Raw genomic sequence first — 12,387 nt, forward strand, 5'->3', positions numbered from 1 at the left:
TAATTACAAAACACCTAGATAAGTCAAATAAGAATCATGTGAGAGTGCTATTCTTAGACTTTTCTTCAGCTTTCAACACAATACAGTCTGATATACTAGTGTCAAAAATGGTACAGTTGGAACTGAATCCATACTTAATTCACTGGTATGCTTATTTTCTTACTAACAGAGTACAGAGGGTGAAAGTGAACTGCTGTGAGTTGCTAGCCATGGTTCACATGACGCTCGTACTTCACGAGAGTCATGGCGCAACTGCCTCCTGTTTTACACGATCGCTACATTTACAGTCCAAACGTGTATATAAACATTCCGATTTCAAATATAAAATACTCGTCACATGTGCCACGTGTGTTAGAAATTAGCTGGTACAGCGATTAGCATTGCTGCATGAGCATCCCGCGTTGTTTAATAAAAAGCATTTTTATCCGAGCAGTTTTTTTGCCATTGACTTTCAACTACGCACCCCTATCGGGAGGAGGGTGGCACTCGGTGTGTTCGATATAGGCACGCTGACCGCACTGCCAATACAGACTAATAGGTGAGTGCGCTCCCGGTGTGCAACTGTGTATTTCCCAAACGAACTCCGTTTGAGAAAAGTAGCAGGGGCGCTTGGATAAAAATGCATTTTATTTTTTTTATGATTCAAAATTGTATTGCTTTTTCAATTTAGTTCACAAACAATTAAGACAACAAACGAAACAAAACTAGACAATAAAATAATAAATACATCACACAACGAAATCTTTACAGAAAAGATAAAACAATACAGACAATACAATACAATAAAATAATAATAAATAAAGGCCTCATTTTACTATTCTAACATCTTCATTGAAAACGCCAGGTTACCTGGCGTGTCAAAAACTGTGTGGGAGAGGGATTTGAATATTGATATTGAAGAGGAGGAGTGGGATGAAATCTGCAGAAATTCAACAAAAATGTCTAAAGATACTAGAATCAAATTGATTCAATTTAAAATTCTCAACCGCTTCTATTGGACACCCTCACGGTTGCACAGACTGGGTCTTAAGGACACAGCTGAGTGCTGGAAGTGCAAGGATCCATCTTCGGTGGGCACCCTGGTTCAGGCTTTGTGGGACTGTCCTGTAATTGAGAGTTATTGGAAACAAATTCATAATTGTATCTTAGAAATGACAACGGTTGATTTTCCCTTCTGCCCTAGGCTTTACATACTGGGTGACCCAAAGCAGGTTGCTCACTGTGATTATGTAGATTTCATCCTCACGGCTATCATGATTGGTAGACAGGTGCTAATGAGGGGTTGGAAAGCGTCAGGGAGTCCCTCGTTTCATGACTGGTTTGTGGAATTAGGCAAGGTTGCAGCATACGAAGAAATGGCATATAGGAGGTCTGACAGACTGGACAAATACATACGGAAATGGGGAGGATACATAATGCATAAAACTGTCAATCCCACTGTGGTGTGGGCGCAACGTCTGTTTTTCTTTCTTGTTTTCCGTGAAAGTGTAAATTGATATTACCCAGGTGTAATGGATTTTTTTTTCTTTTTTTCCTTTTTTATTAAAAATGCATTTTATTAAACAACACAGGATGCAGCAATGCTAATTGCTGTACCAATTTCTAACACGCGTGGCACATGTGGCACTGGTGAGTACTTTATATTTGAAATCGGAATGTGTATACTGTATACATGTTTGGACTGTATATGTAGCGATTGCGTAAAACAGGCTGCAGTTGCGCCATGACTGTCATGATAATCATCATGACATACTGTCTACATGACATGTTTCAGGGCTACTCCAAGTTAGTTCCACCCACTGACTAGTAATGTGACCCGTGGGTGTCTATTTAAGTGGGTGGATCACTGACATCTTGAGTTTGACCAGATGAAGAGCCTTGGCTCGAAACGTCGTCAATAAAAGTTATCTTTTGGAGCATACAAGTGTGCGGGTTCCCTTCTCTTTTCAGGGCTAGTCCAATGCATGCTTTCTCAATGTGTTTTGCAAGTGTTTTTTGTCAGTGCTGGGACGTCTAGATAATGCATGGTTCAGAAGCAGCATCGAGAGAGGAGAGAAGTCACTGCTTGAAGAGAAAGTACTACCTGGGTGAGAGGTAGCTCAACGGTCTTCCAGCTGTTCCTACCACTGAGAACTTCAGAGCCTGTGGAACTAGTATACACTTGACAAAGACTTGCACATTCAAACCAAACTATGGCGAATGTGTCTGGGAATTCAACGCCGACAAATCCTGACGACTGCAACACCAATAATCCTGTCACATATACGATCCTCTCATGGCTGATGATTGGAGAGTTTGCGCTGGGCCTGCCTCTCAACCTCATGGCCCTCTACATCTTCCTCTTCAGGTTTTGGGAAAACATCACCGCCACGTACATCCACTCATGCATACATTTCACATTGCTACATTATATTGTTACATCTAAGACATTTAACAGACATTTGACAAGGAACCTTCTTTTATGGATAAAAGCCTTAATGAGTTCCCAAATTATTACTATGTCCTGATTCTCCCGAGATTAATCACATACTGTAAGTATAGTGGAGAATATGGGGCGCACAGTCGCACACATACAGTACACATACAGTACAAACAAGTACACACACCAACACCGTAAAAAAAAAAATCTGTAACTGAGTGTAAAAATGGAAGGGTCCATTCGTTTGCAAATTTGAATTTGTTGTCCATTTGTCAGTTTGCAATATTGTAATATCTATATTATTATATATTATCTATATATTGTAATGTAAAGATCGTAACATGGACATACACGGTATTGGCATTAAAGTTTTATAAACCGTAGGCCTACATGAACGTGTATGGCTCGAAATGTGTTAAGTACGATTTTGAGGTATTTGTATGTCAAATCTTCAGTACTTTTACTTCTACTCCACTACATTTCAGAGACAAATATTGTACTTTTACTCCACTACAATTATTTGACAAGTTTAGTTACTAGTTAGTTTGTAGATTTTGATTATTATTACAACTTACAATAACCACTTCAGCCCTATACACATTTCGGCCATTTGAAAAAAGTAGATTGTAGATCAGCTATTTTCAAAAGATTATCATATATTTGAAAACTTGAAATGAGACATTCTACATAATGAGTACTTTTACTTTTGGTACCCCAGAATACATAAGGGTAACATTTTACTTGTACTTTTTATTTCCTTCTCAGGTTCAAGTTCTGGAAGACCAACAGTATCTTCCTCTTCAACATCGTGGTGGCTGATTTCCTGATGGTCGTGTGGCTTCCAGCCAAGGCCTACCACTTCCAGCATGGCGTGAGGCGCAGCAGCAATAGATTTGTGTGCCAGACCATGCTCTTCATGCTGATCCTCAACCGAGGAGCCAGCATCGCTTTCCTGACCGCTGTGTCGCTCGACCGCTACTTCAACGTGGTCCACCTCGGGCGGGGGAACTTCATCAGGGTCATGAAGAAGTCCCCTCAGATCGCCATCCTCATCTGGCTCCTCCTGCTACCTCTCACCTTCCCCACATGGCTGAAGACCTTCGAGTGTTGCAACAGCCTCGGACGAAACGTAACGGACGGAATAAGTATCACTGACACCTTCAGAGAGGTACAGATTAGTTGGGTCATTTCTGATACTTCCGTGACTGTTGAGAGCAAAGGTCCATTTCTCAGTGGATTTATCATCTATGACGGTTAAATAACAAATTGATGCCCCCCCCCCCCTCCCTGAGCCCCATTGTAGTAATGATGGAATATTGTTAATAAGCCAGTTAACGATTTTCATGATTTTACCTTTATTTACCCAGGGGAGATTCACTGACTAATTAGCTTTTTCAGGAATGCCCTCCTTCTCACTCACACACAGTGGGGTTCAGTGCCTTGCTCAATGGCACTTCAGTGATGTTGGGGGAGAGGTAAGTGGTGGGCATTCACTTCCTCACACAGATGTTTTCTGTGTGAGGGAATCTGTATGTTGCGTTCACACGGGCAGATCGATGCAAAGATGCAATCTATCATTCATAAAGATGCACCTGCAGTCTACCATTCATTGTCAATTTTGGAGCTACATGCATAATTGTGTCTTTGCATCGTCATGTCGCTGGCTTCCATTGACAATGAATTGTACAGTAGACTGCATCTTTTACATCTGCCTGTGTGAATGCACAAATACCTTTAGGTTTCTGCTGCCCCCAGACAATAGAATCCCAAAACTGCACCGACCTGTAAGGAGACTATTCAGAGTTTCAAACTGCTGCGATTTCTCTCAAGGTACAAGGATCAAAGTTAAAGGGACACTTCACCCTTTTTGCAAACTGACGTTTAGAAGATCTAGAACACTTTCATGGGGGGTCTTTATGTGTGTAATATGTGGTGTTAGATATTTTAGATTTTAGCAGTGAGCCCAGTGTCTATGATGTCATGGACACTGAGCTCATTACCTTCCTGGACTACAGTTCCCATAATGCTTTGGTGCACTGCTCCTCCTTGTGGATATGGCTGTCTTACTGAGACAACATGTAGTCCAGGAAGTAAGTGAGCCCAGTGGCCAGTGTCCATGACATCATAGACACTGGGCTCACTGTTCAAATCTAAAATATCTAAAACCATTATGGTAGCTCAGAGGTAGAGTTTCCAGATTGTAACCCCAAGGTTCGAACCCGGGCTCCCCCAGAGTTGGTGTCGAAGTGTCCTTGAGCAAGATTCTGAACCCCAAATAACTCCTGATGTGCTGCTTGGTGCCTTGCATGGCTTCCGCCACCATCGGTGTATGAATGTGTGTGTGAATGGGTGAATGTAAATCTATGTAAATCTATCTATGTCACAATCTATGTAAAGCGCCTTGGATAAAGGCGCTATATAAATGCACCATTTATCATTTACCACATATTACACACACAGACCCACAGGAAAGTGTTGTACATTTTTTTGCCAAATTGGTGAAGTGTCTCTTTAAGGGTTATTCAATTTGACTTTGCCAATAGCGTGCAGGATTGAGGAAGCATTAAAGATCAGATAACGCATTCAGCAACATGGTGTTTTGTTACTTCTCCAATGTTGGAGCAGTTACAGAATATTCACTTGCTTGTGGCTTACACAAACTGACGCAACTTTACGCTAAATAACAACTACTCAATCTGGACCTTGTCCATTTCTCGTAGCCTACATATTTCAAAACTTTCTGCGTGAGTTGTCTTCACTTTCTGAGACGGCGAAGTGAGTTGTCTGAACTTTTTGCTGAGATTATTTATTTATTTAACAGTATAATCCGGTGAAACACTGTTGTAAGGAGAAGAGCGTCTCTCACTCGCGGTTCCCAAAGTGGGGTCCGCGGACACTGGGCTCACTGTTCAAATCTAAAATATCTAAAACCATTATGGTGGCTCAGAGGTAGAGTTTCCAGATTGTAACCCCAAGGTTCGAACCCGGGCTCCCCCAGAGTTGGTGTCGAAGTGTCCTTGAGCAAGATTCTGAACCCCAAATAACTCCTGATGTGCTGCTTGGTGCCTTGCATGGCTTCCGCCACCATCGGTGTATGAATGTGTGTGTGAATGGGTGAATGTAAATCTATGTAAATCTATCTATGTCACAATCTATGTAAAGCGCCTTGGATAAAGGCGCTATATAAATGCACCATTTATCATTTACCACATATTGTCACAGTCACAGACTTTTGTCATTTATTGTACAGTCTAGGTCTTGTATTTCTATGTTTTGTTCCCTGGTCTAGTTTTCATGGTTCTATGTTTGTTTGCTCCAGCTGTGTCTCATTTTGTAATCAACCCTCATGTGTATATCAGTCTTGTTCCCCAGTCAGTGTTTGTTGAGTCATTGTATCCTGTCACCTGTTTCAGTCTGTTTTAAGTTATTTCATGTTCACCTGTCTTCTGAATTAAAACACCATTTCATGGTTTCCAACACTACATGCCTGGCTGTCCTGCGTTTGGGTCCTTACCTCACCTACACCTGACAGAATGACTCAACCAAATGGACCCAGCGGACAGCACCCACCTACCACACAGGCTGCCATTCACCCAGTGAGCTGTATGGTTCTGTGACTGCAGTACGAGCCCTATGAGTGGCAAATGGATTTTTGGTGCTACAGCTGGCTGGTCGACTGTTGGGGAAATTGTTTGATACACCGGCTGGTCAACTGTTACTTGGAGGGGATACTACTGAAGCACATGCTAGTTTGATTGTGATGTCCTGGTTGTGCAAGTTTCCAGTGTCACTCCTTGAAGTCCTGGTCGTGATGGCTCCAATATCTCCACTCAAAGTCCTGGTCATGCAAGTATTGACTGTCCTATGCCACTTCAGTCCCTTTGTCAATCCCTGTTCCTGTCCGGCAGTGGAAGAAAGCTCCGGGGGGTTTCAGCCCCTTTCCCTGCCCTTTGGACCCACTTCACTATGCCCTGTTCCTGTCCAGCAGTGGAAGAAAGCTCCGGGGGGTTTCAGCCCCTTTCCCTGCCCTTTGGACCCACTTCACTATGCCCTGTTCCTGTCCAGCAGTGGAAGAAAGCTCCGGGGGGTTTCAGCCCCTTTCCCTGCTCTTTGGACCTACTCTCTATGCCCCATCATTGTCCCAGCACTGCATTGGAAGAACGCTCTGGGGGGTTTTAGCCCCTTTCCCTGCCTGCCCTCCTGTCTACCTGCGCTCTCAAGCCTGCCCCCTCCACTATCCCCAAGTCCCTCTTCTTCATGGACATTGTGGGACGTCAAGAGCCGTCCCTTGAGGGGGAAGTACTGTCACAGTCACAGACTTTTGTCATTTATTGTACAGTCTAGGTCTTGTATTTCTATGTTTTGTTCCCTGGTCTAGTTTTCATGGTTCTATGTTTGTTTGCTCCAGCTGTGTCTCATTTTGTAATCAACCCTCATGTGTATATCAGTCTTGTTCCCCAGTCAGTGTTTGTTGAGTCATTGTATCCTGTCACCTGTTTCAGTCTGTTTTAAGTTATTTCATGTTCACCTGTCTTCTGAATTAAAACACCATTTCATGGTTTCCAACACTACATGCCTGGCTGTCCTGCGTTTGGGTCCTTACCTCACCTACACCTGACACATATTACACACACAGACCCACAGGAAAGTGTGAAGTGTCTCTTTGACTTTGCCAATAGCGTGCAGGATTGAGGAAGCATTAAAGATCAGATAACAACATGGTGTTTTGTTACTTCTCCAATGTTGGAGCAGTTACAGAATATTCACTTGCTTGTGGCTTACACAAACTGACGCAACTTTACGCTAAATAACAACTACTCAATCTGGACCTTGTCCATTTCTCGTAGCCTACATATTTCAAAACTTTCTGCGTTTTACTCTGGGACTATTTCTACCTGCATGTCCTCTCTCACTGAATGTATTTATTTCATTAGTGAGATATACATTCAATACTACATAAATAATATAACGAAACTATTGTGCAATATTATGTAATAACTATTACATATTCACTATTACTAATCCATCCATTACAAACGCAATTGGCCGTGTTCAGAGGAGGGAAGCCAGGGGAGCGGTATGCCCAAATGAATGTACTTCCTCATCTGAGTCTGTGTCTTATTACAATTTTCAGGTGGTCTTCTTCACGCAGATCCTCATCCCGTTCTTCATCATCATCTATTGCACGGTGCGCATCGTCAACCGCCTGAGGAGGAAAACGGTCGGGGACAAGACCAAGTTGAAGCGGGCCGTGTGGCTGGTCATCTCGGTCGTCCTGGTTTTCTCTGTGTGCTTCCTGCCGTGCGCGCTGTCCAGGATGGCGCTGCTGTTTGTGCGGCTGAAGGGATTGCAGGATTGGGAGAACGTGGTGGTGCAGGTGTTTGACACATTCATGGTGCTGTCGTACATGGACTGCCTGTTGGATCCGCTGGTCTACTGCTTCTGCTACTCTGGCTTTAAAGACGCCTATCTGAACACTTTCTGCCCCGCCAGCATACGCAGGAAGCTCACTATCGATGTTGTCACTGGAACCAGCGGAACGTCCGCTACCTCAGGAACTCGACGACGGTCAACAGCCACCGAGCTGATGAAAGCTGATGATGGACAATAAGTGATTCTCTTTCTTTTTCACCATTTTATTTACCTTTTCTTTCTTTACCAAGTAGCAGCTTGCCATCCTAGCATCTTACATCTTATTAGCTCTGGTCCATAGCCTTCTACTGTTTCTACGATTCTGCCCTGCGCAGTAAGGCTATGGGACTTTCAGTTTTAAATCTCAAATCGAAATCAGACCAGACTATCCTCTTTGGCGTAAATAAAAAGAACGTTTTTGCTACTCACCAAAACAAAGGCGGGTTGTGTCATTAGAAAGCCTACTTTCCTTAGTGGACGCACTCTGAGCCCCCCACCACACGTATAAACGGTACTTTTTGGCCAGAAAGGGATTTTCTTTCACCGGATGAAAAATATTCTCTATGAGGCTGTTCTCTGGGCAATATCAGTAGAGGGCGCAGCGGAGTAACTAAAAATCCCCTTTTGGCCAAAAAGTACAGTTTATATGTGTGGTGGGGGGCTCAGAGTGCGTCCACTAAGGAAAGTATGCGAGCGGCGGAAGTTGAGAGTAACATAGCTCTAAATGAAACGCATTAGAGCTATGGACCAGAGCTAACATCTTATATACTGTACAATATATGCACAAAATCTAAATCTCTGACAGCATATTATACAGGAATTCATTTTTTCTTGTAAATGAGAGCCCTCTTTCCCCGTCACCACAAAAGTACATTTTCACACCAAAATAAAAGTTCACAACAATCCTTTTCATTAATGGGAGAAAGAAAACGATATGGTTGTGTTTTGTTCTAACTGGGGTAGGCCTACTGGTGTCTCAAAAAGAGGGCCTCTGCTGCTAGACTAGGTATGTCTAAAGAAATCTGATTTGCAATAAAACTGTACTAGATAACTCCATATACAATCACTGTTTTTCTTGTAAATGAGAGAAAGTAAAGTCCTCACCACAAAAGTACAATTTCCGCCTAAATTAATGTATGTTTGAAGGACAATATTTCAGTATTTCTTTAGGTAAATTACATTCTGACTCTATGGTGATGTGACTCGCCCCGGTGAGATGTCTTCACTTTTGGCGAGATGTCTTCACTTTTGGCGAGATGTCTTCACTTTTGGGTTACTAATACGACTCGCCCCGAAAGTCCAGACAACTCGCCAAAAGTGAAGACATCTCACCGGCGTGAGTTGTCTTCACTTTCTGAGACGGCGAAGTGAGTTGTCTGAACTTTTTGCTGAGATTATTTATTTATTTAACAGTATAATCCGGTGAAACACTGTTGTAAGGAGAAGAGCGTCTCTCACTCGCGGTTCCCAAAGTGGGGTCCGCGGACCCCTAGGGGTACGCGACGCATATCCAGGGGGTACCCGAAATAATTCCCAGATTAGTGTTTTTTATTTCTCATAAATGCGCAAACATTGTGAAACAACTACAGTCACAGAGAGCAGTGTCAAGCTAGCTGCTGCCTGCTAACGATGCAAACAACAGCCTTGCCTGTCGTGTGTGTGTGTGTTTTACTGTGTCATAAATATATTTATATCTGTAGCCTATATTGTGATTGTGCTATCATGCCTAGACTTAATTATAACTTATTGTAGACATTGTTGTTGTGAAGTTCTGAAAATGCAAATGATTTCCCCACTAACATGATCAATCAATCACAGTTCTAATAGACCTACTTACTGACTGAATTACATCTGAATAGCAAAGCTATTGACACCCCCCCCCCCCCCCCCCCTCAGGCTCTGAGGTTCATACCTCAGTACATTTTATGAAGATAAGAGTGAGCAGTCTCAAGTTATAGGTTTTTTAGCATTCCTTTTCGGGTTTATGATCCGGTCAGGAGCGGATGATATCGCTACATCATGTTGTATTGTTTTGTAGTCAGTCAACAATCATCCGGAACTTCCTTTTCCCTCAAACCAATTTTTCTCAATAAAAGCTGCAGGCTACGAGAGCTTTTATTGTTAGTCTTCTGGTTTGAGGGAAAAGGAAGTTCCGGATGAGAATCCTGCCTGATGACTACAAAACAATACTACAACATGATGTAACGATATCATCCGCTCCAGACCGGTTCACAAAGATTGGAGTAAATTGGGGTACATTTTTCCCCCAAAATAAAATTTCACAACAATCCATTTCATATATTGGAGACCCTAACATGGTTGTGTTTGGTTCTAACTCGGGGAAGGGTATCTCAAAAACTAGGGCCTGGAGGTGGTGGAATTCCTCTGGTGTGAATTAAAGACCAGACCATTGTGTTGGTGTCCAACTTGTAGATGGCATTACTGAATCCAGTCTGGTTCCATCCTCCATGGATAATCATGACCTTCCGACAGACACAGGCTGAGAGCTCCCCTCGGGCCCTCTGGAACAGTGCCAGAAACTCTGGGCTTGAACCATGTGTGGGTGTCGACATCAAATGCATAAAGCACGTTGTTGCAAAGCTCAAACTTCATATTCTGTCCTCCCCACCCACATGTAGATGGTATGTTCCATCAGAATAGCAGTGTGATCCTGGCTCATGCCGGGAACTTCAAGGGGAGGTTCTCTCCCTCCAGTTACCACAGGCGGCAACGTTTTCCATCTCAGAGATACTGTGTTGAAGATCTACACATTGATGGGATCCGTTAGAGGTTGACCATGATAACCTCCAAATGAGAACACGTTGTTCCCCACGGTCACTGCAGCATCAATAGAACCATCATCTGTTGCTCCTCTAAATCCCTCTGGGGTTATGGGATAGGTGAGGTGAGGTGAGAACTCTTAACCAGAGCCGGCGCGATATGCTACTTACGTCACTTTAAGTCACTCATCAGTATCTCTCCTTATTCTCGATCAAGTGGTGCACTAAAGATATTCCTTGTCTGAAGTGTCACCAATTCACCACCCTTGGTTAGGGACTTGAGAGTATTTATACTCAGCAGTACATAAATGGCTACTTATACTCCATTACTCACCAAAAGGCAATTCAGAGAAACGGCAGGGGAGATGTATAATTTAAGGTAAAAAGCATGGGATCTTAATCAGAAAACCGTTCATTGTGACCGAACATGAACTTGTCTTTTCCAATGACCTAAACATGCCTCTTTCGCCAGATTTTTTTCATTGGACAATTCCTCAAAGTGTACTTAAATACTCAAGGCTGTAACACCTGCCCCCTCAGACAGAATTACCATCACTGAAGAGGATGTAAGGAAAGTGTTTCAGTGTACTAACACAAGGAAAGCTAATGGGCCAGATGAATGCAGTGCTTTTCTCCTCAAACACTTTGCATCTGAGCTGGCTCCAGTGTGGCAAACAATATTCCAAACCTCTGTAGACACACACACAATTCCCCTGTCTTGGAAAACCTCACACATAAATCCACTACCCAAAATCCAATGTCCAAAAGAACATAAGGATTATAGACCCATAGCTCTCACTTCAGTGATTATGAAATCACTTGAAAGAATACTGTTACAACATCTTGTCAGTATAACCAAAGACAAATTCGACCCCAGTCAGTTTGCCTATAAAAAGGGTTGCAGTACAGAGGATGCGGTTGTGACACTGGTCCACTTAATTACAAAACACCTAGATAAGTCAAATAAGAATCATGCAATAGTGCTATTCTTAGACTTTTCTTCAGCTTTCAACACAATACAGTCTGATATACTAGTGTCAAAAATGGTACAGTTGGAACTGAATACATATACTTAATTCACTGGTATGCTTCTTTTCTTACTAACAGAGTACAGAGGGTGAAAGTGAACACAACCCTCTCATCAGCATTAACTACTAATGTTGGTGCTCCCCAGGGTTGTGTGAGCTCAGCTGTACTTTTCACCCTCTATACTGACAGCTGTCGTATTGAGGAATGCCTGTCTGAATGTCGACACACCAGACCAATACATTCTAAAATACTCAGATGATACAGTTTTGATTTATCTCCTAGATAGTTCCAGTGATCCTGGACTGCACCAACACATAGTAAATAAGGGGGTTGATTGGAGTGATAACAACGCTCTCATCATTAACACAAAAAAGACAGAAGAGATTGTTTTTCGTACACCACCAGAGATACACAGATCCCCCATTACTATTCATGGTGAACCGATCAACCAGGTATGTTCGTACAAATACCTAGGAGTAGTAATAGACCACCTATTGTCATGGAAAGATCAGATTGATTCAGTGTGTAATAAAACAAAACAAAGAATCTACTTCCTTCGCCGTCTAAGATCCTTCGGTGCTAGTAGACGGATTCTTCTTTTGTTTTTCACTTCTGTTATTATGAGTGTTCTTCATCTTCAGTACTGTAGTACCACCTGGTATGGATGTTTGTCTGCAGCCCTAAAGTCACAACTGCTGCAACAACAACTGAACATTTGTTCAAAGATTGTTGGACAACAACTTCAGA

At 42.6% G+C, this 12,387-nt stretch overlaps 1 protein-coding gene across 1 annotated transcript; it reads left to right on the forward strand.

Annotated features, from left to right (window-relative positions):
• Window positions 1–2,070: 2,070 nt before the first annotated feature.
• LOC310876902 (12-(S)-hydroxy-5,8,10,14-eicosatetraenoic acid receptor-like) lies at window positions 2,071–8,030 on the forward strand (the record flags this gene model as incomplete). Its single annotated transcript, XM_083790552.1, has 3 exons — window positions 2,071–2,347; window positions 3,185–3,587; window positions 7,554–8,030. Exons 1-3 carry the CDS (start codon window positions 2,193–2,195, stop codon window positions 8,028–8,030), a joined length of 1,035 nt encoding a protein of 344 aa, XP_083646678.1. The 5' UTR covers window positions 2,071–2,192.
• Window positions 8,031–12,387: the final 4,357 nt, after the last annotated feature.

Source organism: Protomyctophum parallelum (assembly GCF_964188405.1).
Source record: "Protomyctophum parallelum genome assembly, chromosome: 19".
Classification (NCBI taxonomy): Eukaryota; Metazoa; Chordata; class Actinopteri; order Myctophiformes; family Myctophidae; genus Protomyctophum; species Protomyctophum parallelum.